Source organism: Oncorhynchus tshawytscha, linkage group LG03, assembly GCF_018296145.1.
Source record: "Oncorhynchus tshawytscha isolate Ot180627B linkage group LG03, Otsh_v2.0, whole genome shotgun sequence".
Classification (NCBI taxonomy): domain Eukaryota; kingdom Metazoa; phylum Chordata; class Actinopteri; order Salmoniformes; family Salmonidae; genus Oncorhynchus; species Oncorhynchus tshawytscha.
In genome coordinates, this window is record NC_056431.1 from 63,588,050 (window position 1) to 63,614,896 (window position 26,847).

A 26,847-nucleotide genomic window follows, 5' to 3' on the forward strand; every position below is an offset into this window, starting at 1 on the left:
GTAGACTGTAGGTATGACAGGGAAACAGAGTGAGGGTAGAGGGACAGGTAGAGTGAGAGAGTAGACTGTAGGTATGACAGGGAAACAGAGTGAGGGGTAGAGTAGAGGGAAACTGTAGGTATGACAGGGAAACAGAGTGAGGGTAGAGTAGACTGTAGGTATGACAGGGAAACAGAGTGAGGGGTAGAGTAGTATGACAGGGAAACAGAGTGAGAGGTAGAGTAGACTGTAGGTATGACAGGGAAACAGAGTGAGAGGTAGAGTAGACTGTAGGTATGACAGGGGAACAGAGTGAGAGGTAGAGTAGACTGTAGGTATGACAGAGAAACAGAGTGAGAGGTAGAGTAGACTGTAGGTATGACAGGTAAACAGAGTGAGGGGTAGAGTAGACTGTAGGTATGACAGGGAAACAGAGTGAGGGGTAGAGTAGTATGACAGGGAAACAGAGTGAGGGGTAGAGTAGACTGTAGGTATGACAGGGAAACAGAGTGAGGGGTAGAGTAGTATGACAGGGAAACAGAGTGAGGGGTAGAGTAGACTGTAGGTATGACAGGGAAACAGAGTGAGGGGTAGAGTAGACTGTAGGTATGATAGGGGAACAGAGTGAGAGGTAGAGTAGACTGTAGGTATGAAAGGTAAACAGAGTGAGTGGTAGAGTAGACTGTAGGTATGACAGGTAAACAGAGTGAGAGGTAGAGTAGACTGTAGGTATGACAGGTAAACAGAGTGAGGGGTAGAGTAGACTGTAGGTATGACAGGGAAACAGAGTGAGGGGTAGAGTAGACTGTATGTATGACAGGGAAACAGAGTGAGGGGTAGAGTAGACTGTATGTATGACAGGGAAACAGAGTGAGGGGTAGAGTAGACTGTATGTATGACAGGGAAATAGAGTGAGGGGTAGAGTAGACTGTAGGTATGACAGGTAAACAGAGTGAGGGGTAGAGTAGTATGACAGGTAAACAGAGTGAGAGGTAGAGTAGACTGTAGGTATGACAGGTAAACAGAGTGAGGGGTAGAGTAGTATGACAGGTAAACAGAGTGAGGGGTAGAGTAGTGTGACAGGGAAACAGAGTGAGGGGTAGAGTAGACTGTATGTATGACAGGTAAACAGAGTGAGATGTAGAGTAGACTGTAGGTATGACAGGGAAACATAGTGAGAGGTAGAGTAGTGTGACAGGGAAACAGAGTGAGGGGTAGAGTAGACTCTATGTATGACAGGTAAACAGAGTGAGATGTAGAGTAGACTGTAGGTATGACAGGGAAACAGAGTGAGGGGTAGAGTAGACTGTAGGTATGACAGGGAAACAGAGTGAGGGGTAGAGTAGACTGTAGGTATGACAGGGAAACAGAGTGAGGGGTAGAGTAGACTGTAGGTATGACAGGGAAACAGAGTGAGGGGTAGAGTAGACTGTATGTATGACAGGGAAACAGAGTGAGGGGTAGAGTAGACTGTAGGTATGACAGGGAAACAGAGTGAGGGGTAGAGTAGTATGACAGGTAAACAGAGTGAGGGGTAGAGTAGACTGTAGGTATGACAGGGAAACAGAGTGAGGGGTAGAGTAGTATGACAGGGAAACAGAGTGAGAGGTAGAGTAGACTGTAGGTATGACAGGGAAACAGAGTGAGGGGTAGAGTAGACTGTAGGTATGACAGGGAAACAGAGTGAGGGGTAGAGTAGACTGTAGGTATGACAGGGAAACAGAGTGAGAGGTAGAGTAGACTGTAGGTATGACAGGGAAACAGAGTGAGGGGTAGAGTAGTATGACAGGGAAACAGAGTGAGGGGTAGAGTAGTATGACAGGGAAACAGAGTGAGGGTAGAGTAGACTGTAGGTATGACAGGAAACAGAGTGAGGGGTAGAGTAGACTGTAGGTATGACAGGGAAACAGAGTGAGAGGTAGAGTAGACTGTAGGTATGACAGGGAAACAGAGTGAGGGGTAGAGTAGACTGTAGGTATGACAGGGAAACAGAGAGAGGGGTAGAGTAGTATGACAGGTAAACAGAGTGAGGGGTAGAGTAGACTGTAGGTATGACAGGGAAACAGAGTGAGGGGTAGAGTAGTATGACAGGGAAACAGAGTGAGGGGTAGAGTAGACTGTAGGTATGACAGGGAAACAGAGTGAGGGGTAGAGTAGTATGACAGGGAAACAGAGTGAGAGGTAGAGTAGACTGTAGGTATGACAGGGAAACAGAGTGAGAGGTAGAGTAGACTGTAGGTATGACAGGGAAACAGAGTGAGGGGTAGAGGTATGACAGGGAAACAGAGTGAGGGGTAGAGACTGTAGGTATGACAGGGAAACAGAGTGAGGGGTAGAGTAGTATGACAGGGAAACAGAGTGAGGGTAGAGTAGACTGTAGGTATGACAGGGAAACAGAGTGAGGGGTAGAGTAGTATGACAGGTAAACAGAGTGAGGGGTAGAGTAGACTGTAGGTATGACAGGAAAACAGAGTGAGGGGTAGAGTAGTATGACAGGTAAACAGACTAGGCAGGTAGAGTATGACAGGAAACAGAGTGAGAGGTAGAGTAGACTGTAGGTATGACAGGGAAACAGAGAGGGAGTAGACTGTGAGACAGGGAAACAGAGTGAGAGGTAGAGTAGACTGTAGGTATGACAGGGAAACAGAGTGAGAGGTAGAGTAGACTGTAGGTATGACAGGGAAACAGAGTGAGAGGTAGAGTAGACTGTAGGTATGACAGGGAAACAGAGTGAGAGGTAGAGTAGACTGTAGGTATGACAGGGAAACAGAGTGAGGGGTAGAGTAGACTGTAGGTATGACAGGGAAACAGAGTGAGGGGTAGAGTAGACTGTAGGTATGACAGGTAAACAGAGTGAGAGGTAGAGTAGACTGTAGGTATGACAGGGAAACAGAGTGAGGGGTAGAGTAGACTGTAGGTATGACAGGGAAACAGAGTGAGGGGTAGAGTAGTATGACAGGGAAACAGAGTGAGGGGTAGAGTAGACTGTAGGTATGACAGGGAAACAGAGTGAGGGGTAGAGTAGACTGTAGGTATGACAGGGAAACAGAGTGAGAGGTAGAGTAGACTGTAGGTATGACAGGTAAACAGAGTGAGGGGTAGAGTAGACTGTAGGTATGACAGGGAAACAGAGTGAGGGTAGAGTAGACTGTAGGTATGACAGGTAAACAGAGTGAGGGGTAGAGTAGGTATGACAGGTAAACAGAGTGAGGGGTAGAGTAGACTGTAGGTATGACAGGTAAACAGAGTGAGGGGTAGAGTAGACTGTAGGTATGACAGGTAAACAGAGTGAGGGGTAGAGTAGACTGTAGGTATGACAGGGAAACAGAGTGAGGGGTAGAGTAGACTGTAGGTATGACAGGTAAACAGAGTGAGGGTAGAGTAGACTGTAGGTATGACAGGTAAACAGAGTGAGGGGTAAACAGAGTGAGAGGTAGAGTAGACTGTAGGTATGACAGGTAAACAGAGTGAGGGGTAGAGTAGACTGTAGGTATGACAGGTAAACAGAGTGAGGGTAGAGTAGACTGTAGGTATGACAGGTAAACAGAGTGAGGGTAGAGTAGACTGTAGGTATGACAGGTAAACAGAGTGAGAGGGAGTAGTATGACAGGTAAACAGAGTGTAGACTATGACAGGTAAACAGAGTGAGGGGTAGAGTAGACTGTAGGTATGACAGGGAAACAGAGTGAGGGGTAGAGTAGACTGTAGGTATGACAGGTAAACAGAGTGAGAGGTAGAGTAGACTGTAGGTATGACAGGGAAACAGAGTGAGAGGGTAGGTAGAGTAGGTAAGGGAAACAGAGTGAGGGGTAGGTAGTATGAAGGGAAACAGAGTGAGGGGTAGAGTAGACTGTAGGTATGACAGGTAAACAGAGTGAGGGGTAGAGTAGACTGTAGGTATGACAGGTAAACAGAGTGAGGGGTAGAGTAGACTGTAGGTATGACAGGTAAACAGAGTGAGAGGTAGAGTAGACTGTAGGTATGACAGGGAAACAGAGTGAGGGGTAGAGTAGACTGTAGGTATGACAGGGAAACAGAGTGAGGGGTAGAGTAGACTGTAGGTATGACAGGTAAACAGAGTGAGGGGTAGAGTAGTATGACAGGTAAACAGAGTGAGGGGTAGAGTAGACTGTAGGTATGACAGGGAAACAGAGTGAGAGGTAGAGTAGACTGTAGGTATGACAGGGAAACAGAGTGAGAGGTAGAGTAGACTGTAGGTATGACAGGGAAACAGAGTGAGGGGTAGAGTAGACTGTATGTATGACAGGGAAACAGAGTGAGGGTAGAGTAGACTGTAGGTATGACAGGGAAACAGAGTGAGGGGTAGAGTAGTGTGACAGGGAAACAGAGTGAGGGGTAGAGTAGTATGACAGGGAAACAGAGTGAGGGGTAGAGTAGAGTAGTATGACAGGGAAACAGAGTGAGGGTAGAGTAGACTGTAGGTATGACAGGGAAACAGAGTGAGATGGTAGACTGTAGTATGACAGGAAACAGAGTGAGGGGTAGAGTAGACTGTAGTATGACAGGGAAACAGAGTGAGGGGTAGAGTAGACTATATGACAGGGGAGTGAGACAGAGTAGATGACAGGGAAACAGAGTGAGGGTAGAGTAGACTGTAGGAATGACAGGTAAACAGAGTGAGGGGTAGAGTAGACTGTAGGTATGACAGGGAAACAGAGTGAGGGGTAGAGTAGACTGAGAGGTAGGTATGACAGGGAAACAGAGTGAGGGGTAGAGTAGACTGTAGTATGACAGGGAAACAGAGTGAGGGGTAGAGTAGACTGTAGGTATGACAGGGAAACAGAGTGAGGGTAGAGTAGTATGACAGGGAAACAGAGTGAGGGTAGAGTAGACTGTAGGTATGACAGGGAAACAGAGTGAGGGGAGTAGGGGTATGACAGGAAACAGAGTGAGGGTAGACTGTATGACAGGGAAACAGAGTGAGGGGTAGAGTAGACTGTAGTATGACAGGAAACAGAGTGAGGGGTAGAGTAGTATGACAGGGAAACAGAGTGAGGGGTAGAGTAGTATGACAGGGAAACAGAGTGAGGGGTAGAGTAGTATGACAGGGAAACAGAGTGAGGGTAGAGTAGACTGTAGGTATGACAGGGAAACAGAGTGAGGGGTAGTAGACTGTAGGTATGACAGGTAAACAGAGTGAGGGGTAGAGTAGACTGTAGGTATGACAGGGAAACAGAGTGAGAGGTAGAGTAGACTGTAGGTATGACAGGGAAACAGAGTGAGGGGTAGAGTAGTATGACAGGGAAACAGAGTGAGAGGTAGAGTAGACTGTAGGTATGACAGGGAAACAGATTGAGGGGTAGAGTAGACTGTAGGTATGACAGGGAAACAGAGTGAGGGGTAGAGTAGTATGACAGGGAAACAGAGTGAGAGGTAGAGTAGACTGTAGGTATGACAGGGAAACAGAGTGAGAGGTAGAGTAGACTGTAGGTATGACAGGGAAACAGAGTGAGAGGTAGAGTAGTATGACAGGGAAACAGAGTGAGAGGTAGAGTAGACTGTAGGTATGACAGGGGAACAGAGTGAGGGGTAGAGTAGACTGTAGGTATGACAGGTAAACAGAGTGAGAGGTAGAGTAGACTGTAGGTATGACAGGGAAACAGAGTGAGAGGTAGAGTAGACTGTAGGTATGACAGGGAAACAGAGTGAGGGGTAGAGTAGTATGACAGGGAAACAGAGTGAGAGGTAGAGTAGACTGTAGGTATGACAGGGAAACAGAGTGAGAGGTAGTATGACAGGTTCAGAGTGAGGGGTAGAGTAGACTGTAGGTATGACAGGAAACAGAGTGAGGGTAGAGAGTAGTATGACAGGGAAACAGAGTGAGAGGTAGAGTAGACTGTAGGTATGACAGGGAAACAGAGTGAGAGGTAGAGTAGACTGTAGGTATGACAGGGAAACAGAGTGAGAGGTAGAGTAGTATGACAGGGAAACAGAGTGAGAGGTAGAGTAGACTGTAGGTATGACAGGGGAACAGAGTGAGGGGTAGAGTAGACTGTAGGTATGACAGGGAAACAGAGTGAGGGGTAGAGTAGACTGTAGGTATGACAGGTAAACAGAGTGAGAGGTAGAGTAGACTGTAGGTATGACAGGTAAACAGAGAGAGGGGTAGAGTAGTATGACAGGTAAACATAGTGAGAGGTAGAGTAGACTGTAGGTATGACAGGGAAACATAGTGAGAGGTAGACACAGTTTGTTGATTTGGGTGCAGGCATGCATTAGTAGTCAATCCAATCCATATACTATGCCAGTGGTTTCAGCACCACAACCAATCAACATGCACGCACACATACACACGCACTCACGCACACACACAAACACACACGTCTGAGGCTGTCAAGCCCTGAGGGTGAGTGTTTTTAAGTATACCATTTCTGAGACACAGATACATGAATTTGTGCAGGTTTGTGTTTGTGTGCCTTTTTGTGATGCATGCACTTTACTGTAGGTGTGTTTATGTAGAGTCACCTGGGTATCTCTAATCCCTTGGGCATGGTCGCCGTGGGCAACCGGCTTTGGAGAGCACTCAGACTGTCTGTGTCAGTGGTGGATGGGTGGGCTGGTGGGCTGAAGTTTGAGTGACATGAAGAGAGACAGGACTTAAACAGGATATGACCCGCTGCAGGCCAAAATCCCCTGGGGTTATCGCTGCCTCTTCGAATACATGACCAACCAAACATCTCTCTCTCTTCTCTCTCTTCTCTCTGTCTCTCTCTCCTCTTCCTCTCTCTTCTCTTCCTTCTCTTCCTTCTCTTCCTTCTCTCTCTTCTCTTCCTTCTCTTCCTTCTCTCTATCTCTCTCCTCTTCCTCTCTCTTCTCTTCCTTCTCTCTATCTCTCTCCTCTTCCTCTCTCTTCTCTTCCTTCTCTCTATCTCTCTCCTCTTCCTCTCTCTTCTCTTCCTTCTCTCTATCTCTCTCCTCTTCCTCTCTCTTCTCTTCCTTCTCTCTATCTCTCTCCTCTTCCTCTCTCTTCTCTTCCTTCTCTCTATCTCTCTCCTCTTCCTCTCTCTTCTCTTCCTTCTCTCTATCTCTCTCCTCTTCCTCTCTCTTCTCTTCCTTCTCTCTATCTCTCTCCTCTTCCTCTCTCTTCTCTTCCTTCTCTCTCTCCTCTTCCTTTTCTCTCTTCTCTTCCTTCTCTCTATCTCTCTCCTCTTCCTCTCTCTTCTCTTCCTTCTCTCTATCTCTCTCCTCTTCCTCTCTCTTCTCTTCCTTCTCTCTCTCCTCTTCCTCTCTCTCCTCTTCCTTTTCTCTCTTCTCTTCTTTCTCTCTCTTCTCTTCCTTCTCTCTCTTCTCTTCCTTCTCTCTCTTCTCTTTCTCTCTCTTCTCTTCCTTCTCTCTCTCCTCTTCCTCTCTCTCCTCTTCCTTTTCTCTCTTCTCTTCCTTCTCTCTCTCCTCTTCCTCTCTCTCCTCTTCCTTTTCTCTCTTCTCTTCCTTTTCTCTCTTCTCTTCCTCTCTCTATCTCTCTCTTCTCTTCCTTCTCTCTATCTCTCTCTTCTCTTCCTTCTCTCTCTTCTCTTCCTCTCTCTCCTCTTCCTTTTCTCTCTTCTCTTCCTTCTCTCTCTTCTCTTCCTTCTCTCTCTCCTCTTCCTCTCTCTTCTCTTCCTTTTCTCTCTTCTCTTCCTCTCTCTCCTCTTCCTTCTCTCTCTCTCCTCTTCCTTTTCTCTCTTCTCTTCCTCTCTCTCCTCTTCCTTCTCTCTCTCTCTTCCTTCTCTCTCTCCTCTTCCTTTTCTCTCTCTCTTCTCTCTCTCCTCTTCCTTTTCTCTCTTCTCTTCCTCTCTCTCCTCTTCCTTCTCTCTCTCCTCTTCCTTTTCTCTCTCCTCTTCCTCTCTCTCCTCTTTCCTTTTCTCTCTTCTCTTCCTCTCTCTTCTCTTCCTTTTCTCTCTCTCTTCCTTTTCTCTCTTCTCTTCCTTCTCTCTCTCCTCTTCCTTTTCTCTCTTCTCTTCCTCTCTCTTCTCTTCCTTCTCTCTCTCCTCTTCCTTCTCTCTTCTCTTCCTTCTCTCTCTCCTCTTCCTCTCTCTTCTCTTCCTTCTCTCTCTCCTCTTCCTCTCTCTTCTCTTCCTTTTCTCTATCTCTCTCCTCTTCCTCTCTCTTCTTTTCTTCTCTTTCTCTATCTCTCTCTCTCTTCCTTCTCTCTCTTCTCTTCCTTCTTCTCTCTCTCTCTCCTCTTTTCTCTCTTCTCTTCCTTTTCTCTCTTCTCTTCCTTCTCTCTCTTCTCTTCCTCTCTCTTCTCTTCCTTCTCTCTCTCCTCTTCCTTTTCTCTCTTCTCTTCCTTCTCTCTCTCTCTTCCTCTCTCTTCTCTTCCTTCTCTCTCTCCTCTTCCTCTCTCTTCTCTTCCTTCTCTCTCTCCTCTTCCTTTTCTCTCTTCTCTTCCTTCTCTCTCTCCTCTTCCTCTCTCTTCTCTTCCTTCTCTCTCTCTTCTCTTCCTCTCTCTTCTCTTCCTTCTCTCTCTCCTCTTCCTCTCTCTTCTCTTCCTTTTCTCTATCTCTCTCCTCTTCCTCTCTCTTCTCTTCCTTCTCTCTATCTCTCTCCTCTTCCTCTCTCTCTCTTCCTTTTCTCTCTTCTCTTCCTTCTCTCTCTCTCTTCCTCTCTCTTCTCTTCCTTCTCTCTCTCCTCTTCCTTTTCTCTCTTCTCTTCCTTCTCTCTCTCTCTTCCTCTCTCTTCTCTTCCTTCTCTCTCTCTTCTTCCTCTCTCTTCTCTTCCTTCTCTCTCTCTCTTCCTCTCTCTTCTCTTCCTTTTCTCTATCTCTCTCCTCTTCCTCTCTCTTCTCTTCCTTCTCTCTATCTCTCTCCTCTTCCTCTCTCTCCTCTTCCTTTTCTCTCTTCTCTTCCTTCTCTCTCTCCTCTTCCTCTCTCTTCTCTTCCTTCTCTCTCTCCTCTTCCTTTTCTCTCTTCTCTTCCTTCTCTCTCTCTCTTCTCTCTCTTCTCTTCCTTCTCTCTCTCTCTTCCTTCTCTTCTCTTCCTTCTCTCTCTCTCTTCCTCTCTCTTCTCTTCCTTCTCTCTCTCCTCTTCCTCTCTCTTCTCTTCCTTCTCTCTCTCTCTCTTCCTCTCTCTTCTCTTCCTTCTCTCTCTCTCTTCCTCTCTCTTCTCTTCCTTCTCTCTCTCTCTTCCTCTCTCTTCTCTTCCTTCTCTCTCTCCTCTTCCTCTCTCTTCTCTTCCTTCTCTCTCTCTCTTCCTTTTCTCTCTTCTCTTCCTTCTCTCTCTTCCTCTTCCTCTCTCTTCTCTTCCTTCTCTCTCTCCTCTTCCTTTTCTCTCTTCTCTTCCTTCTCTCTCTCCTCTTCCTCTCTCTTCTCTTCCTTTTCTCTATCTCTCTTCCTCTTCTCTTCTCTTCATCTCTCTCCTCTTCCTCTCTCTTCTCTTCCTTCTCTCTATCTCTCTCCTCTTCCTCTCTCTCCTCTTCCTTTTCTCTCTTCTCTTCCTTCTCTCTCTCCTCTTCCTTTTCTCTCTTCTCTTCCTTTTCTCTCTTCTCTTCCTTCTCTCTCTCCTCTTCCTTTTCTCTCTTCTCTTCCTCTCTCTTCTCTTCCTTCTCTCTCTCCTCTTCCTCTCTCTTCTCTTCCTTCTCTCTCTCCCTTCCTCTCTCTTCTCTTCCTTCTCTCTCTCCTCTTCCTCTCTCTTCTCTTCCTTTTCTCTATCTCTCTCCTCTTCCTCTCTCTTCTCTTCCTTTTCTCTATCTCTCTCCTCTTCCTCTCTCTTCTCTTCTCTTCCTCTCTCTCTTCTCTTCCTTCTCTTCCTTTTCTCTATCTCTCTCCTCTTCCTCTCTCTTCTCTTCCTTTTCTCTATCTCTCTCCTCTTCCTCTCTCTTCTCTTCCTTCTCTCTATCTCTCTCCTCTTCCTCTCTCTTCTCTTCTCTTCCTTCTCTTCCTTCTCTCTGTCTCTCTCTCCTCTTCCTCTCTCCTCTTCCTTTTCTCTCTTCTCTTCCTTCTCTCTATCTCTCTCCTCTTCCTTTTCTCTCTTCTCTTCCTTCTCTCTCTTCTCTTCCTTCTCTCTCTTCTCTTCCTTCTCTTCCTTCTCTCTATCTCTCTCCTCTTCCTCTCTCTTCTCTTCCTTCTCTCTATCTCTCTCTCTTCCTCTCTCTTCTCTTCCTTCTCTCTATCTCTCTCCTCTTCCTCTCTCTTCTCTTCTCTTCCTTCTCTTCTTCTCTCTCCTCTTCTCCTCTTCTCTTCCTCTTCCTTCTCTCTCTTCTCTTCCTTCTCTCTATCTCTCTCCTCTTCCTTTTCTCTCTTCTCTTCCTTCTCTCTCTTCTCTTCCTTCTCTCTCTTCTCTTCCTTCTCTTCCTTCTCTTATCTCTCTCCTCTTCCTCTTCTTCTCTTCCTTCTCTCTATCTCTCTCCTCTTCCTCTCTCTTCTCTTCCTTCTCTCTCTTCTCTTCCTTCTCTCTATCTCTCTCCTCTTCCTTTTCTCTCTTCTCTTCCTTCTCTCTCTTCTCTTCCTTCTCTCTCTTCTCTTCCTTCTCTTCCTTCTCTCTATCTCTCTCCTCTTCCTCTCTCTTCTCTTCCTTCTCTCTATCTCTCTCCTCTTCCTCTCTCTCCTCTTCCTTTTCTCTCTTCTCTTCCTTCTCTCTCTTCTCTTCCTTCTCTCTCTTCTCTTCCTTCTCTTCCTTCTCTCTCTCTCTCTCTCTTCCTCTCTCTTCTCTTCCTTCTCTCTCTTCTCTTCCTTCTCTCTCTTCTCTTCCTTCTCTCTCTTCTCTTCCTTCTCTCTCTTCTCTTCCTTCTCTTCCTTCTCTCTATCTCTCTCCTCTTCCTCTCTCTTCTCTTCCTTCTCTCTATCTCTCTCCTCTTCCTCTCTCTTCTCTTCCTTCTCTCTATCTCTCTCCTCTTCCTCTCTCTTCTCTTCCTTCTCTCTATCTCTCTCCTCTTCCTCTCTCTTCTCTTCCTTCTCTCTATCTCTCTCCTCTTCCTCTCTCTTCTCTTCCTTCTCTCTATCTCTCTCCTCTTCCTCTCTCTTCTCTTCCTTCTCTCTATCTCTCTCCTCTTCCTCTCTCTTCTCTTCCTTCTCTCTATCTCTCTCCTCTTCCTCTCTCTTCTCTTCCTTCTCTCTATCTCTCTCCTCTTCCTCTCTCTTCTCTTCCTTCTCTCTATCTCTCTCCTCTTCCTCTCTCTTCTCTTCCTTTTCTCTATCTCTCTCCTCTTCCTCTCTCTTCTCTTCCTTTTCTCTATCTCTCTCCTCTTCCTCTCTCTTCTCTTCCTTCTCTCTATCTCTCTCCTCTTCCTCTCTCTTCTCTTCTCTTCCTTTTCTCTATCTCTCTCCTCTTCCTCTCTCTTCTCTTCCTTTTCTCTATCTCTCTCCTCTTCCTCTCTCTTCTCTTCTCTTCCTTTTCTCTATCTCTCTCCTCTTCCTCTCTCTTCTCTTCCTTCTCTCTATCTCTCTCCTCTTCCTCTCTCTTCTCTTCTCTTCCTTTTCTCTATCTCTCTCCTCTTCCTCTCTCTTCTCTTCTCTTCCTTCTCTCTATCTCTCTCCTCTTCCTCTCTCTTCTCTTCTCTTCCTTCTCTCTATCTCTCTCCTCTTCCTCTCTCTTCTCTTCTCTTCCTTTTCTCTATCTCTCTCCTCTTCCTCTCTCTTCTCTTCCTTCTCTCTATCTCTCTCCTCTTCCTCTCTCTTCTCTTCCTTTTCTCTATCTCTCTCCTCTTCCTCTCTCTTCTCTTCCTTCTCTCTATCTCTCTCCTCTTCCTCTCTCTTCTCTTCCTTCTCTCTATCTCTCTCCTCTTCCTCTCTCTTCTCTTCTCTTCCTTCTCTTCTTCTCTCTATCTCTCTCCTCTTCCTCTCTCTTCTCTTCCTTCTCTCTATCTCTCTCCTCTTCCTCTCTCTTCTCTTCCTTTTCTCTCTTCTCTTCCTTCTCTCTCTTCTCTTCCTTCTCTCTCTTCTCTCTCTTCTCTTCCTTCTCTCTATCTCTCTCCTCTTCCTCTCTCTTCTCTTCCTTCTCTCTCTTCTCTTCCTTCTCTCTCTTCTCTTCCTTTTCTCTCTTCTCTTCCTTCCTCTCTCTTCTCTTCCTTCTCTCTCTTCTCTTCCTTCTCTTCCTTCTCTCTCTCTCTCTTCCTTTTCTCTATCTCTCTCCTCTTCCTCTCTGTCCTCTTCCTCTCTCTTCTCTTCCTTCTCTCTATCTCTCTCCTCTTCCTCTCTCTTCTCTTCCTTTTCTCTATCTCTCTCCTCTTCCTCTCTCTTCTCTTCCTTCTCTCTATCTCTCTCCTCTTCCTCTCTCTTCTCTTCCTTCTCTCTATCTCTCTCCTCTTCCTCTCTCTTCTCTTCCTTCTCTCTCTCCTCTTCTTCTCTCTCTTCTCTTCCTTCTCTCTATCTCTCTCCTCTTCCTCTCTCTTCTCTTCCTTCTCTCTATCTCTCTCCTCTTCCTCTCTCTTCTCTTCCTTCTCTCTCTCCTCCTCTTCCTCTCTTCTCTTCCTTTTTTTTATCTCTCTCCTCTTCCTCTCTCTTCTCTTCCTTCTCTCTATCTCTCTCCTCTTCCTCTCTCTTCTCTTCCTTCTCTCTATCTCTCTCCTCTTCCTCTCTCTTCTCTTCCTTCTCTCTATCTCTCTCCTCTTCCTCTCTCTTCTCTTCCTTCTCTCTATCTCTCTCCTCTCTGTATGCTCTTCCTCTCTCTTCTCTTCCTTCTCTCTATCTCTCTCCTCTTCCTTCTCTCTTTCTCTTCCTTCTCTCTATCTCTCTCCTCTTCCTCTCTCTTCTCTTCCTTTTCTCTATCTCTCTCCTCTTCCTCTCTCTTCTCTTCCTTTTCTCTATCTCTCTCCTCTTCCTCTCTCTTCTCTTCCTTCTCTCTATCTCTCTCCTCTTCCTCTCTCTTCTCTTCTCTTCCTTTTCTCTATCTCTCTCCTCTTCCTCTCTCTTCTCTTCCTTTTCTCTATCTCTCTCCTCTTCCTCTCTCTTCTCTTCTCTTCCTTTTCTCTATCTCTCTCCTCTTCCTCTCTCTTCTCTTCCTTCTCTCTATCTCTCTCCTCTTCCTCTCTTCTCTTCTCTTCCTTTTCTCTATCTCTCTCCTCTTCCTCTCTCTTCTCTTCTCTTCCTTCTCTCTATCTCTCTCCTCTTCCTCTCTCTTCTCTTCTCTTCCTTCTCTCTATCTCTCTCCTCTTCTTCTCTCTTCTCTTCTCTTCCTTTTCTCTATCTCTCTCCTCTTCCTCTCTCTTCTCTTCCTTCTCTCTATCTCTCTCCTCTTCCTCTCTCTTCTCTTCTCTTCCTTTTCTCTATCTCTCTCCTCTTCCTCTCTCTTCTCTTCCTTCTCTCTATCTCTCTCCTCTTCCTCTCTCTTCTCTTCCTTCTCTCTATCTCTCTCCTCTTCCTCTCTCTTCTCTTCTCTTCCTTTTCTCTATCTCTCTCAATTCCCTCTCTCTTCTCTTCCTTCTCTCTATCTCTTCAATCTTCCTCTCTCTCCTCTTCATTTTCTCTCTTCTCTTCCTTCTCTCTCTTCTCTTCCTTCTCCTCTTCTCTTCCTTCTCTTCCTTCTCTCTATCTCTCTCCTCTTCCTCTCTCTTCTCTTCCTTCTCTCTCTTCTCTTCCTTCTCTCTCTTCTCTTCCTTCTCTCTCTTCTCTTCCTTCTCTTCCTTCTCTCTATCTCTCTCCTCTTCCTCTCTGCTTCTCTTCCTTCTCTCTATCTCTCTCCTCTTCCTCTCTCTTCTCTTCCTTCTCTCTATCTCTCTCCTCTTCCTCTCTCTTCTCTTCCTTCTCTCTATCTCTCTCCTCTTGGATCTCTCTTCTCTTCCTTCTCTCTATCTCTCTCCTCTTCCTCTCTCTTCTCTTCCTTCTCTCTATCTCTCTCCTCTTCCTCTCTCTTCTCTTCCTTCTCTCTATCTCTCTCCTCTTCCTCTCTCTTCTCTTCCTTCTCTCTTCTCTCCTCTTCCTCTCTCTTCTCTTCCTTCTTCTTCTCTCTCCTCTTCCTCTCTCTTCTCTTCCTTCTCTCTATCTCTCTCCTCTTCCTCTCTCTTCTCTTCCTTTTCTCTATCTCTCTCCTCTTCCTCTCTCTTCTCTTCCCTTTTCTCTAGTCTCTCTCCCTCTTCCTCTCTCTTCTCTTCCTTCTCTCTATCTCTCTCCTCTTCCTCTCTCTTCTCTTCTCTTCCTTTTCTCTATCTCTCTCCTCCTGTTCCTCTCTCTTCTCTTCCTTTTCTCTATCTCTCTCCTCTTCCTCTCTCTTCTCTTCCTTTTCTCTATCTCTCTCCTCTTCCTCTCTCTTCTCTTCCTTCTCTCTATCTCTCTCCTCAGATCTCTTCTCTTCTCTTCCTTTTCTCTATCTCTCTCCTCTTCCTCTCTCTTCTCTTCTCTTCCTTCTCTCTATCTCTCTTCTTCCTCTCTCTTCTCTTCTCTTCCTTCTCTCTATCTCTCTCCTCTTCCTCTCTCTTCTCTTCTCTTCCTTTTCTCTATCTCTGCCTCTTAAAAGGTCTTCTCTTCCTTTCTCTATCTCTCTCCTTTTCCTCTCTTTCTCTTCTCTTCCTTTTCTCTATCTCTCTCCTCTTCCTCTCTCTTCTCTTCCTTCTCTCTATCTCTCTCCTCTTCCTCTCTCTTCTCTTCCTTCTCTCTATCTCTCTCCTCTTCCTCTGTCTTCTCTTCTCTTCCTTTTCTCTATCTCTCTCTTATCTTGAGAGGCTCTCTTCTTCCTTCTCTCTATCTCTCTCCTCTTCCTCTCTTTCTCTTCCTTTTTTCATCGTTCCTCTCTTCTCTTCCTTCTCTCTGTTCTCTCTCCTCTTCCTCTCTCTTCTCTTCTCTTCCTTTTCTCTATCTCTCTCCTCTTCCTCTCTCTTCTCTTCCTTCTCTCTATCTCTCTCCTCTTCCTCTCTCTTCTCTTCCTTCTCTCTATCTCTCTCCTCTTCCTCTCTCTTCTCTTCTTCTCTCTAAAGATGTTTTTTCTGTCTTCTCTTCCTTTTCTCTATCTCTCTCCTCTTCCTTCTCTCTGAGCCATGTTTCCGTGAAGCAGAGAAACAGTCTCTGATGTCCTTGGAATCTCCCTTGCTCTCTCTCTTCCTTGTTGTCAAGAGACTGGACATTGGCAAGAAGAATGCTCCTCTTCCTCTCTCTCCGGAGTCTTCCAGAAGACTCTCTTCTCTTTTTCTGAGTCGTTTTTTTTTGGTCTCTCCTCTTCCTCTCTCTTGGTTGTCTTCCTTTTCTCTATCTCTCTCTCTTCCTCTACTCTTGAGTCTGATCTTTCTTCAGTATTCTTGTCTGTCTTCCTCTGACCTTCTCTTCCTTCTCTCTAAAAAAACAAAAAACTCTTCCTCTCTCTTCTCTTCTTCTCTCTCTCTCTCTTCCTCTCTCTTCTCTTCCTTCTCTCTATCTCTCTCCTCTTCCTCTCTCTTCTCTTCCTTCTCTCTATCTCTCTCCTCTTCCTCTCTCTTCTCTTCCTTCTCTCTCTCCTCTTCCTCTCTCTTCTCTTCCTTTTTTTTCTATCTCTCTCCTCTTCCTCTCTCTTCTCTTCCTTCTCTCTATCTCTCTCCTCTTCCTCTCTCTTCTCTTCCTTTTCTCTCTTCTCTTCCTTCTCTCTATCTCTCTCCTCTTCCTCTCTCTTCTCTTCCTTTTCTCTCTTCTCTTCCTTCTCTCTCTCCTCTTTCCTCTCTCTTCTCTTCCTTCTCTCTATCTCTCTCCTCTTCCTCTCTCTTCTCTTCTCTTCTTCTCTATCTCTCTCCTCTTCCTCTCTCTTCTCTTCTCTTCCTTCTCTTCCTTCTCTCTATCTCTCTCCTCTTCCTCTCTCTTCTCTTCCTTCTCTCTATCTCTCTCCTCTTCCTCTCTCTCTCTTCCTTTTCTCTATCTCTCTCCTCTTCCTTCTCTCTCTTCCTTCTCTCTATCTCTCTCCTCTTCCTCTCTCTTCTCTTCCTTCTCTCTATCTCTCTCCTCTTCCTCTCTCTTCTCTTCCTTTTCTCTATCTCTCTCCTCTTCCTTCTCTCTCTTCCTCCGCTCTCTCTTGCTCTCTCTCTCTCTCTTCCTGCACTGTTGGTTAAGGGCTCGTAAGTAAGAATTTCACGGTAAGGTACCTGTTGTATTCGGCGCGTGTGACAACTACAATTAGATTTGATTTCAAATGTTCTACCATGGCTATGCACAGTGTTCTAACAATGTCTATCTCTGTTTCTCTCTTTGTCTCTGTCCTAAACCTGAGCTACGTTTCATTTCAAACCGTTGCCCCCTCACGTCTGATCCAATCACTCACTCATATTCTTGCTTTGGCCCACATTGTGTTAGGCTCAGTGAAATACTGTACATGATAGCACAATTTAAGTGACATTTGAAATGAAGCCACTATAGTGTTTTACTCTGCACTATCAGGTCTTAGCTGTTTATATCACTTCTCTCCAATGAACATTCCTTCTTCCCCTATTCAATCATCACCTTACTATGTTCAATTCCTTTTTCTTCACCAATAGACACAGCTAGAAATGTCATCCCCATAATAAATGGTGGTGTATTAGGCCATGGTCTGTAAGTGATTAGTGTCTCACGGATTACTTTGAGAATCCTCCATTTAGTTTCCAGACCGGAAGAGGTATCCCAATGGAACCTTTAAGGTAGTCAACAGAGACTGGAATTATCTTTATTTTTATATACCTTCCTTCCTTCCTCTCTGTCTTTTTCTCACTCTTTCTTTCTCTCTGTCTCTCTGTCTCTCTCTAACTCTCTCTCTTCCTCTCTCTCTCTCTCTCTCTCTCTCTTGCCATCAAAAGGAACATAAATTTCAACATACCAATTAGGATTTGGCTAAAAATACTTGAATCAGTCATAGAGCCCATTGCCCTTTATGGTTGTGAGGTCTGGGGTCCGCTCACCAACCAAGACTTCACAAAATGTGACAAACACCAAATTGAGACTCTGCACACAGAATTCTGCAAAAATATCCTCCGTGTACAACGTAGAAAACCAAATAATGCATGCAGAGCAGAATTAGGCCGATACCTACTAATTATCAAAATTCAGAAAAGTGCCGTTAAATTCTATAACCACCTAAAAGGAAGTAATTCCCAAACCTTCCATAACAAAGCCATCACCTGCAGAGAGATGAACCTGGAGAAGAGTCCCCTAAGCAAGCTGGTCCTGTTCACAAACACAAACACACCCTACAGAGCCCCAGGACAGCAACACAATTAGACCCAACCAAATCATGAGAAAACAAAAAGATAATTGCTCAACACATTGGAAAGAATTAACAAAAAAACAGAGCAAACTAGAATGCTATTTGGCTTTACACAGAGAGTACACAGCGGCAGAATACCTGACCACTGTGACTGACCCAAAATTAAGGAAAGCTTTGTCTATGTACAGACTCAGTGAGCATAGCCTTGCTATTGAGAAAGGCCGCCGTAGGCAGACATGGCTCTCAAGAGAAGACAGGCTATGTGCTCACTGCCCACAATATGAGGTGGAAACTGAGCTGCACTTCCTAACCTCCTGCCCAATGTATGACCATATTAGAGAGACATATGTTAACATTGCCAAAGCCAGTGAGGTAGATAATATACAAAAGTGAAATAAACACTAATAATAAACAATAAAAATGAACAGTAAACATTACACATACAGAAGTTTCAAAACAATAAAGACATTACAAATGTCATATTATATATATATATATATATATATATATATATATATATATATATATATATATATATATATATATATATATATATATATATATATATATATATATATATATACAGTGTTGTAACAATGTACAAATGGTTAAAGTACACAAGGGAAAATTAATAAGCATAAATATGGGTTGTATTTACAATGGTGTTTGGTCTTCACTGTTTGCCCTTTTCTCATGGCAACAGGTCACAAATCTTGCTGCTGTGATGGCACTGTGGAATTTGTGGAATTTCACCCAGTAGATATGGGAGTCTCTCTCTAACTCTCTCTCTCTCTTCCTTTCTGTCTCTCTCTCTTCCTCTCAGTCTCTCTAACTCTCTCTCTCTCTCTCTCTCTTCCTTTCTGTCTCTCTCTCTTCCTCTCAGTCTCTCTAACTCTCTCTCTCTCTCTCTTCCTCTGTCTCTCTGTAACTATCTCTCTCTTCCTCTGTGTCTCTCTGTCTTTCTCTAACTCTCTCTCTCACTTCCTCCGTGTCTCTGTCTTTCTCTAACTCTCTCTCTCTCTCTCTTCCTCTGTCTCTCTGTCTCTCTCTAACTCTTCCTCTGTGTCTCTCTGTCTTTCTCTAACTCTCTCTCTCACTTCCTCCGTGTCTCTGTCTCTCTCTAACTCTCTCTCTCTCTTCCTCTCTCTAACTCTCTTCATCTCTGTCACTGTCTTTCTCTAACTCTCTCTCTCTCTAACTCTCTCTCTTCCTCTGTCTCTCTGTAACTCTCTCTCTCTTCCTCTCTGTCTCTCTCTAACTCTTCCTCTGTGTCTCTCTGTCTTTCTCTAACTCTCTCTCTCACTTCCTCCGTGTCTCTGTCTCTCTCTAACTCTCTCTCTCTCTTCCTCTCTCTAACTCTCTTCATCTCTGTCACTGTCTTTCTCTAACTCTCTCTCTTCCCCCCTCTCTCTCTCACTTTCTCTCTGTCTAACTCTCTCTCTCTCTCTCTGTCTAACTCTCTCTCTCACTTCCTCTGTGTCTCTGTCTCTCTCTAACTCTCTCTCTCTCTTCCTCTCTCTAACTCTCTTCCTCTCTGTCTCTGTCTCTCTCTAACTCTCTCTCTCTCTTCCTCTCTCTAACTCTCTTCATCTCTGTCACTGTCTTTCTCTAACTCTCTCTCTCTTTTTCTCTCTGTCTAACTCTCTCTCTTCCTCTCTGTCTCTCTGTAACTGTAACTCTCTTCCTCTGTGTCTCTCTGTAACTCTCTTCCTCTCTCTCTCTTCCTCTGTGTCTCTCTGTAACTCTCTTCCTCTCTCTCTCTTCCTCTGTGTCTCTCTGTAACTCTCTTCCTCTCTCTCTCTTCCTCTGTGTCTCTCTGTAACTCTCTTCCTCTCTCTCTCTTCCTCTCTGTCTCTCTGTAACTCTCTCTCTCTCTCTCTTCCTCTGTGTCTCTCTGTCTCTCTCTTCCTCTCTCTCTCTAACTCTCTTCCTCTGTGTCTCTCTGTCTCTAACTCTCTTCCTCTCTGTCTCTCTGTAACTGTAACTCTCTTTCTCTCTGTCTCTCTCTAACTCTCTTCCTCTCTGTCTCTCTGTAACTGTAACTCTCTTCCTCTCTGTCTCTCTCTAACTCTCTTCCTCTCTGTCTCTCTGTAACTGTAACTCTCTTCCTCTCTGTCTCTCTCTAACTCTCTGTCTCTCTCTTTCTCTCTGTCTCTCTCTCTCTCTCTTCCTCTCTGTCTCTCTGTAACTGTAACTCTCTTCCTCTCTGTCTCTCTCTAACTCTCTTCCTCTCTGTCTCTCTGTAACTGTAACTCTCTTCCTCTCTGTCTCTCTCTAACTCTCTTCCTCTCTGTCTCTCTGTAACTGTAACTCTCTTCCTCTCTGTCTCTCTGTAACTCTCTTCCTCTGTGTCTCTCTGTAACTCTCTCTCTCTTCCTCTCTGTCTCTCTGTAACTCTCTCTCTCTTCCTCTCTGTCTCTCTGTAACTCTCTCTCTCTCTCTCTCTCTTCCTCTCTCTCTCTAACTCTCTTCCTCTCTGTCCCTCTGTCTCTAACTCTCTCTCTTCCTCTGTCTCTCTCTAACTCTCTTCCTCTGTGTCTCTCTCTCTCTCTCTAACTCTCTCTCTTCCTCTGTCTCTCTGTAACTCTCTCTCTCTTCCTCTCTGTCTCTCTCTAACTCTCTTCCTCTGTGTCTCTCTGTCTTTCTCTAACTCTCTCTCTCACTTCCTCCGTGTCTCTTCCTCTCTCTAACTCTCTTCATCTCTGTCACTGTCTTTCTCTAACTCTCTCTCTCTCTTCCCCCCTCTCTCTCTCACTTTCTCTCTGTCTAACTCTCTCTCTCTCTTTCTCTCTGTCTAACTCTCTCTCTCTCTTTCTCTCTGTCTAACTCTCTCTCTCTCTTTCTCTCTGTCTAACTCTCTCTCTCTCTTTCTCTCTGTCTAACTCTCTCTCTCTCTTCCCCCCTCTCTCTCTCACTTTCTCTCTGTCTAACTCTCTCTCTCTCTTTCTCTCTGTCTAACTCTCTCTCTCTCTTTCTCTCTGTCTAACTCTCTCTCTTTCTCTCTGTCTAACTCTCTCTCTCTCTTCCCCCCTCTCTCTCTCTCTTTCTCTCTGTCTAACTCTCTCTCTCTCTTTCTCTCTGTCTAACTCTCTCTCTCTCTTTCTCTCTGTCTCTCTCTCTCTCTCTTCCTCTCTGTCTCTCTGTAACTGTAACTCTCTTCCTCTCTGTCTCTCTCTCTAACTCTCTTCCTCTCTGTCTCTCTGTAACTGTAACTCTCTTCCTCTCTGTCTCTCTCTCTAACTCTTCCTCTCTGTCTCTCTCTAACTCTCTTCCTCTCTGTCTCTCTGTAACTGTAACTCTCTTCCTCTCTGTCTCTCTGTAACTCTCTTCCTCTGTGTCTCTCTGTCTAACTCTCTCTCTCTCTTCCTCTCTGTCTCTCTGTAACTCTCTCTCTCTCTCTCTCTTCCTCTCTGTCTCTCTCTTCCTCTCTCTCTCTAACTCTCTTCCTCTGTGTCTCTCTGTCTCTAACTCTCTCAATTCAATTCAATTCAAGGGGCTTTATTGGCATGGGAAACATGTGTTAACATTGCCAAAGCAAGTGAGGTAGATAATATACAAAAGTGAAGTAAACAATAAAAATTAACAGTAAACATTACACATACAGAAGTTTCAAAACAATAAAAACATTACAAATGTCATATTATATATATGTATATACAGTGTTGTAACATTGTACAAATGGTTAAAGAACACAAGGGAAAATAAATAAGAATAAATATGGGTTGTATTTACAATGGTGTGTGTTCTTCACTGGTTGCCCTTTTCTCATGGCAACAGGTCACAAATCTTGCTGCTGTGATGGCACACTGTGGAATTTCCCCCAGTAGATATGGGAGTTTATCAAAATTGGATTTGTTTTCAAATTCTTTGTGGATCTGTGTAATCTGAGGGACATATGTCTCTCTAATATGATCATACATTGGGCAGGAGGTTAGGAAGTGCAGCTCAGTTTCCACCTGATTTTGTGGGCAGTGAGCACATAGTCTGTCTTCTCTTGAGAGCCATGTCTGCCTACGGCGGTCTTTCTCAATAGCAAGGCTACGCTCACTGAGTCTGTACATAGTCAAAGCTTTCCTTAATTTTGGGCCAGTCACAGTGGTCAGGTATTCTGCCGCTGTGTACTCTCTGTGTAGGGCCAAATAGCATTCTAGTTTGCTCCTAACTCTCTTCCTCTGTGTCTCTCTGTCTCTCTAACTCTCTCTCTCTCTTCCTCTCTCTCTGTCCAACTCTCTCTCTCTCTTCCTTTCTGTCTCTCTAACTCTCTCTCTTCCTCTGTCTCTCTGTAACTCTCTCTCTCTTCCTCTCTGTCTCTCTGTCTCTCTAACTCTCTCTCTCTTCCTCTCTCTCTGTCCAACTCTCTCTCTCTCTTCCTTTCTCTCTCTAACTCTCTCTCTCTCTCTCTCTCTAACTCTCTCTCTTCCTCTGTCTCTCTGTAACTCTCTCTCTCTTCCTCTCTGTCTCTCTCTAACTCTTCCTCTGTGTCTCTCTGTCTTTCTCTAACTCTCTCGCTCACTTCCTCCGTGTCTCTGTCTCTCTCTAACTCTCTCTCTCTCTTCCTCTCTCTAACTCTCTTCATCTCTGTCACTGTCTTTCTCTAACTCTCTCTCTCTCTTCCCCTCTCTCTCTCTCTTTCTCTCTGTCTAACTCTCTCTCTCTCTTCCTCTCTCTCTCTCTTTCTCTCTGTCTAACTCTCTCTCTCTCTTCCCCTCTCTCTCTCTCTTTCTCTCTGTCTAACTCTCTCTCTCTCTTCCTCTCTCTCTCTCTTTCTCTCTGTCTAACTCTCTCTCTCTCTTCCCCTCTCTCTCTCTCTTTCTCTCTGTCTAACTCTCTCTCTCTCTTCCTCTCTCTCTCTCTCTTTCTCTCTGTCTACCTCTCTCTCTCTTCCCCCCTCTCTCTCTCACTTTCTCTCTGTCTAACTCTGTCTCTCTCTTCCTCTCTGTCTCTCTGTAACTCTCTCTTCCTCTGTGTCTCTCTGTCTCTCTCTCTCTTCCTCTGTGTCTCTCTGTCTCTCTCTCTCTTCCTCTGTGTCTCTCTGTCTCTCTCTTCCTCTCTGTCTCTCTGTAACTCTCTTCCTCTCTGTCTCTCTGTAACTCTCTCTTCCTCTGTGTCTCTCTGTCTCTCTCTCTCTTCCTCTCTCTCTCTAACTCTCTTCCTCTCTGTCCCTCTGTCTCTAACTCTCTCTCTTCCTCTGTGTCTCTCTGTCTCTCTCTCTCTTCCTCTCTCTCTCTAACTCTCTTCCTCTCTGTCCCTCTGTCTCTAACTCTCTCTCTTCCTCTGTGTCTCTCTGTCTCTCTCTCTCTTCCTCTCTCTCTCTAACTCTCTTCCTCTCTGTCCCTCTGTCTCTAACTCTCTCTCTTCCTCTGTCTCTCTCTAACTCTCTTCCTCTGTGTCTCTCTCTCTCTCTCTAACTCTCTCTCTTCCTCTGTCTCTCTGTAACTCTCTCTCTCTTCCTCTCTGTCTCTCTCTAACTCTCTTCCTCTGTGTCTCTCTGTCTTTCTCTAACTCTCTCTCTCACTTCCTCCGTGTCTCTGTCTCTCTCTAACTCTCTCTCTCTCTTCCTCTCTCTAACTCTCTTCATCTCTGTCACTGTCTCTCTCTAACTCTCTCTCTCTCTTCCCCCCTCTCTCTCTCACTTTCTCTCTGTCTAACTCTCTCTCTTTCTCTCTGTCTAACTCTCTCTCTCTCTTTCTCCCTGTCTAACTCTCTCTCTTTCTCCCTGTCTAACTCTCTCTCTCTCTTTCTCTCTGTCTAACTCTCTCTCTTTCTCTCTGTCTAACTCTCTCTCTCTCTTCCCCCCTCTCTCTCTCACTTTCTCTCTGTCTAACTCTCTCTCTCTCTTTCTCTCTGTCTAACTCTCTCTCTCTCTTTCTCTCTGTCTAACTCTCTCTCTTTCTCTCTGTCTCTCTCTCTCTCTCTTCCTCTCTGTCTCTCTGTAACTGTAACTCTCTTCCTCTCTGTCTCTCTCTAACTCTCTTCCTCTCTGTCTCTCTCTAACTCTCTCTCTCTCTTCCCCCCTCTCTCTCTCACTTTCTCTCTGTCTAACTCTCTCTCTCTCTTTCTCTCTGTCTAACTCTCTCTCTCTCTTTCTCTCTGTCTAACTCTCTCTCTTTCTCTCTGTCTAACTCTCTCTCTCTCTTCCCCCCTCTCTCTCTCACTTTCTCTCTGTCTAACTCTCTCTCTCTCTTTCTCTCTGTCTAACTCTCTCTCTCTCTTTCTCTCTGTCTAACTCTCTCTCTTTCTCTCTGTCTCTCTCTCTCTCTCTTCCTCTCTGTCTCTCTGTAACTGTAACTCTCTTCCTCTCTGTCTTTCTCTAACTCTCTCTCTCTCTTCCCCCCTCTCTCTCTCACTTTCTCTCTGTCTAACTCTCTCTCTCTCTTTCTCTCTGTCTAACTCTCTCTCTCTCTTTCTCTCTGTCTAACTCTCTCTCTTTCTCTCTGTCTAACTCTCTCTCTCTTCCCCCCTCTCTCTCTCACTTTCTCTCTGTCTAACTCTCTCTCTCTCTTTCTCTCTGTCTAACTCTCTCTCTCTCTTTCTCTCTGTCTAACTCTCTCTCTTTCTCTCTGTCTCTCTCTCTCTCTCTTCCTCTCTGTCTCTCTGTAACTGTAACTCTCTTCCTCTCTGTCTCTCTCTAACTCTCTTCCTCTCTGTCTCTCTGTAACTGTAACTCTCTTCCTCTCTGTCTCTCTCTCTAACTCTCTTCCTCTCTGTCTCTCTGTAACTGTAACTCTCTTCCTCTCTGTCTCTCTCTAACTCTCTTCCTCTCTGTCTCTCTGTAACTGTAACTCTCTTCCTCTCTGTCTCTCTCTAACTCTCTTCCTCTCTGTCTCTCTGTAACTGTAACTCTCTTCCTCTCTGTCTCTCTGTAACTCTCTTCCTCTGTGTCTCTCTGTCTAACTCTCTCTCTCTCTTCCTCTCTGTCTCTCTGTAACTCTCTCTCTCTCTCTCTTCCTCTCTGTCTCTCTCTTCCTCTCTGTCTCTCTGTAACTCTGTAACTCTCTTCCTCTCTGTCTCTCTCTTCCTCTCTCTCTCTAACTCTCTTCCTCTGTGTCTCTCTGTCTCTAACTCTCTCAATTCAATTCAATTCAAGGGGCTTTATTGGCATGGGAAACATGTGTTAACATTGCCAAAGCAAGTGAGGTAGATAATATACAAAAGTGAAGTAAACAATAAAAATTAACAGTAAACATTACACATACAGAAGTTACAGAAGACATACACATACAGAAGACTCTCTGTTAACTCCATCCCTCTATTCTCTGTCTCTCTCCTCCTACCTCTAGAGGTGGACTCTCTGTTAACTCCATCCCTCTATTCTCTGTCTCTCTCCTCCTACCTCTAGAGGTGGACTCTCTGTTAACTCCATCCCTCTATTCTCTGTCTCTCTCCTCCTACCTCTAGAGGTGGACTGTCTGTTAACTCCATCCCTCTATTCTCTGTCTCTCTCCTCCTACCTCTAGAGGTGGACTCTCTGTTAACTCCATCCCTCTATTATCTGTCTCTCTCCTCCTACCTCTAGAGGTGGACTCTCTGTTAACTCCATCCCTCTATTCTCTGTCTCTCAAATCAAATCAAATCAAATCAAATTTTATTTGTCACATACACATGGTTAGCAGATGTTAATGCGAGTGTAGCGAAATGCTTGTGCTTCTAGTTCCGACAATGCAGTAATAACGAGCAAGTAATCTAACTAACAATTCCAAAAAAAACTACTGTCATACACAGTGTAAGGGGATAAAGAATATGTACATAAGGATATATGAATGAGTGATGGTACAGAGCAGCATAGGCAAGATACAGTAGATGATATCGAGTACAGTATATACATATGAGATAAGTATGTAAACCAAGTGGCATAGTTAAAGTGGCTAGTGATACATGTATTACATAAGGATGCAGTCGATGATATAGAGTACAGTATCAACGTATGCATATGAGATGAACAATGTAGGGTAAGTAACATTATATAAGGTAGCATTGTTTAAAGTGGCTTGTGATATATTTACATCATTTCCCATCGATTCCCATGATTAAAGTGGCTGGAGTAGAGTCAGTGTCATTGACAGTGTGTTGGCAGTCTCTCCTCCTACCTCTAGAGGTGGACTCTCTGTTAACTCCATCCCTCTATTCTCTGTCTCTCTCCTCCTACCTCTAGAGGTGGACTGTCTGTTAACTCCATCCCTCTATTCTCTGTCTCTCTCCTCCTACCTCTAGAGGTGGACTCTCTGTTAACTCCATCCCTCTATTCTCTGTCTCTCTCCTCCTACCTCTAGAGGTGGACTCTCTGTTAACTCCATCCCTCTATTCTCTGTCTCTCTCCTCCTACCTCTAGAGGTGGACTGTCTGTTAACTCCATCCCTCTATTCTCTGTCTCTCTCCTCCTACCTCTAGAGGTGGACTCTCTGTTAACTCCATCCCTCTATTCTCTGTCTCTCTCCTCCTACCTCTAGAGGTGGACTCTCTGTTAACTCCATCCCTCTATTCTCTGTCTCTCTCCTCCTACCTCTAGAGGTGGACTCTCTGTTAACTCCATCCCTCTATTCTCTGTCTCTCTCCTCCTACCTCTAGAGGTGGACTCTCTGTTAACTCCATCCCTCTATTCTCTGTCTCTCTCCTCCTACCTCTAGAGGTGGACTGTCTGTTAACTCCATCCCTCTATTCTCTGTCTCTCTCCTCCTACCTCTAGAGGTGGACTGTCTGTTAACTCCATCCCTCTATTCTCTGTCTCTCTCCTCCTACCTCTAGAGGTGGACTGTCTGTTAACTCCATCCCTCTATTCTCTGTCTCTCTCCTCCTACCTCTAGAGGTGGACTCTCTGTTAACTCCATCCCTCTATTCTCTGTCTCTCTCCTCCTACCTCTAGAGGTGGACTCTCTGTTAACTCCATCCCTCTATTCTCTGTCTCTCTCCTCCTACCTCTAGAGGTGGACTCTCTGTTAACTCCATCCCTCTATTCTCTGTCTCTCTCCTCCTACCTCTAGAGGTGGACTCTCTGTTAACTCCATCCCTCTATTCTCTGTCTCTCTCCTCCTACCTCTAGAGGTGGACTCTCTGCGTATCCTGCTCTATTCGGTCATCTTCCTCCTCAGTGTGTTGGGCAACCTGCTCATTATCGTGGTCCTGGCAGTCAACAAGCGCATGAGGACGGTCACCAACTCCTTCCTGCTGTCCCTGGCGGTCAGCGACCTGATGATGGCCATCTTCTGCATGCCCTTCACCCTCATCCCCAACCTCCTGGAGGACTTCATCTTTGGAGCCGCCATGTGCAAGATAGTGGCCTACCTCATGGGTGAGACAGGAGGAGAGCGGGGGGGAGAGAAGAGGAGAGAGAGAGGGAGACTGACTAGGTATCATGTAAGATGTATAGAGTAGGGCAGTGTAAAGGAAAACTTGGCACCTAGTGGCATGGAAGGAACTGAGACAGAGAATCATCATTAGGATGCATTGAGAGAGCAAGAGGGGAAAGGGCAGGATCTGGGAATCTGCTGGCCGTGCTCTCCAGCTGCTCCCGATGGTCCCCACAGAATAACGCAGCACAGGACACCTCACAGACCTGCACACAGACATACATAGAATATCGCACATGGATGAACACACACAAGCATGCAGGCTCCCAGGCTCCCAGGCCCCCCCCACACACACACACACACACACACACACACAGTCTAATGTCATGTTCCAGCTAGTAGGAGGATATGGATTAGGAGGAGAGCATAGAATCCTTTCCCTTCTCCAGTCTGGGGGATCAGATCAGGAGGTTCAGGATGTGATTTCCTCAAACACTATCTGTATTTAGCCAACATCTCCC

General features: G+C 45.3%; 1 protein-coding gene across 2 annotated transcripts in view; it reads left to right on the plus strand.

Annotated features, from left to right (window-relative positions):
• The window catches only part of LOC112241278 (cholecystokinin receptor-like), a 74,576-nt gene that overhangs the window by 31,985 nt on the left and 15,744 nt on the right, over positions 1 to 26,847 (plus strand). For both annotated transcript variants that reach the window (XM_024409414.2, XM_024409420.2), the window contains one exon: positions 26,080 to 26,328. In XM_024409414.2, the coding sequence (XP_024265182.1) occupies positions 26,080 to 26,328 (249 nt within the window). The remainder of the gene's footprint in view (positions 1 to 26,079; positions 26,329 to 26,847) is intronic.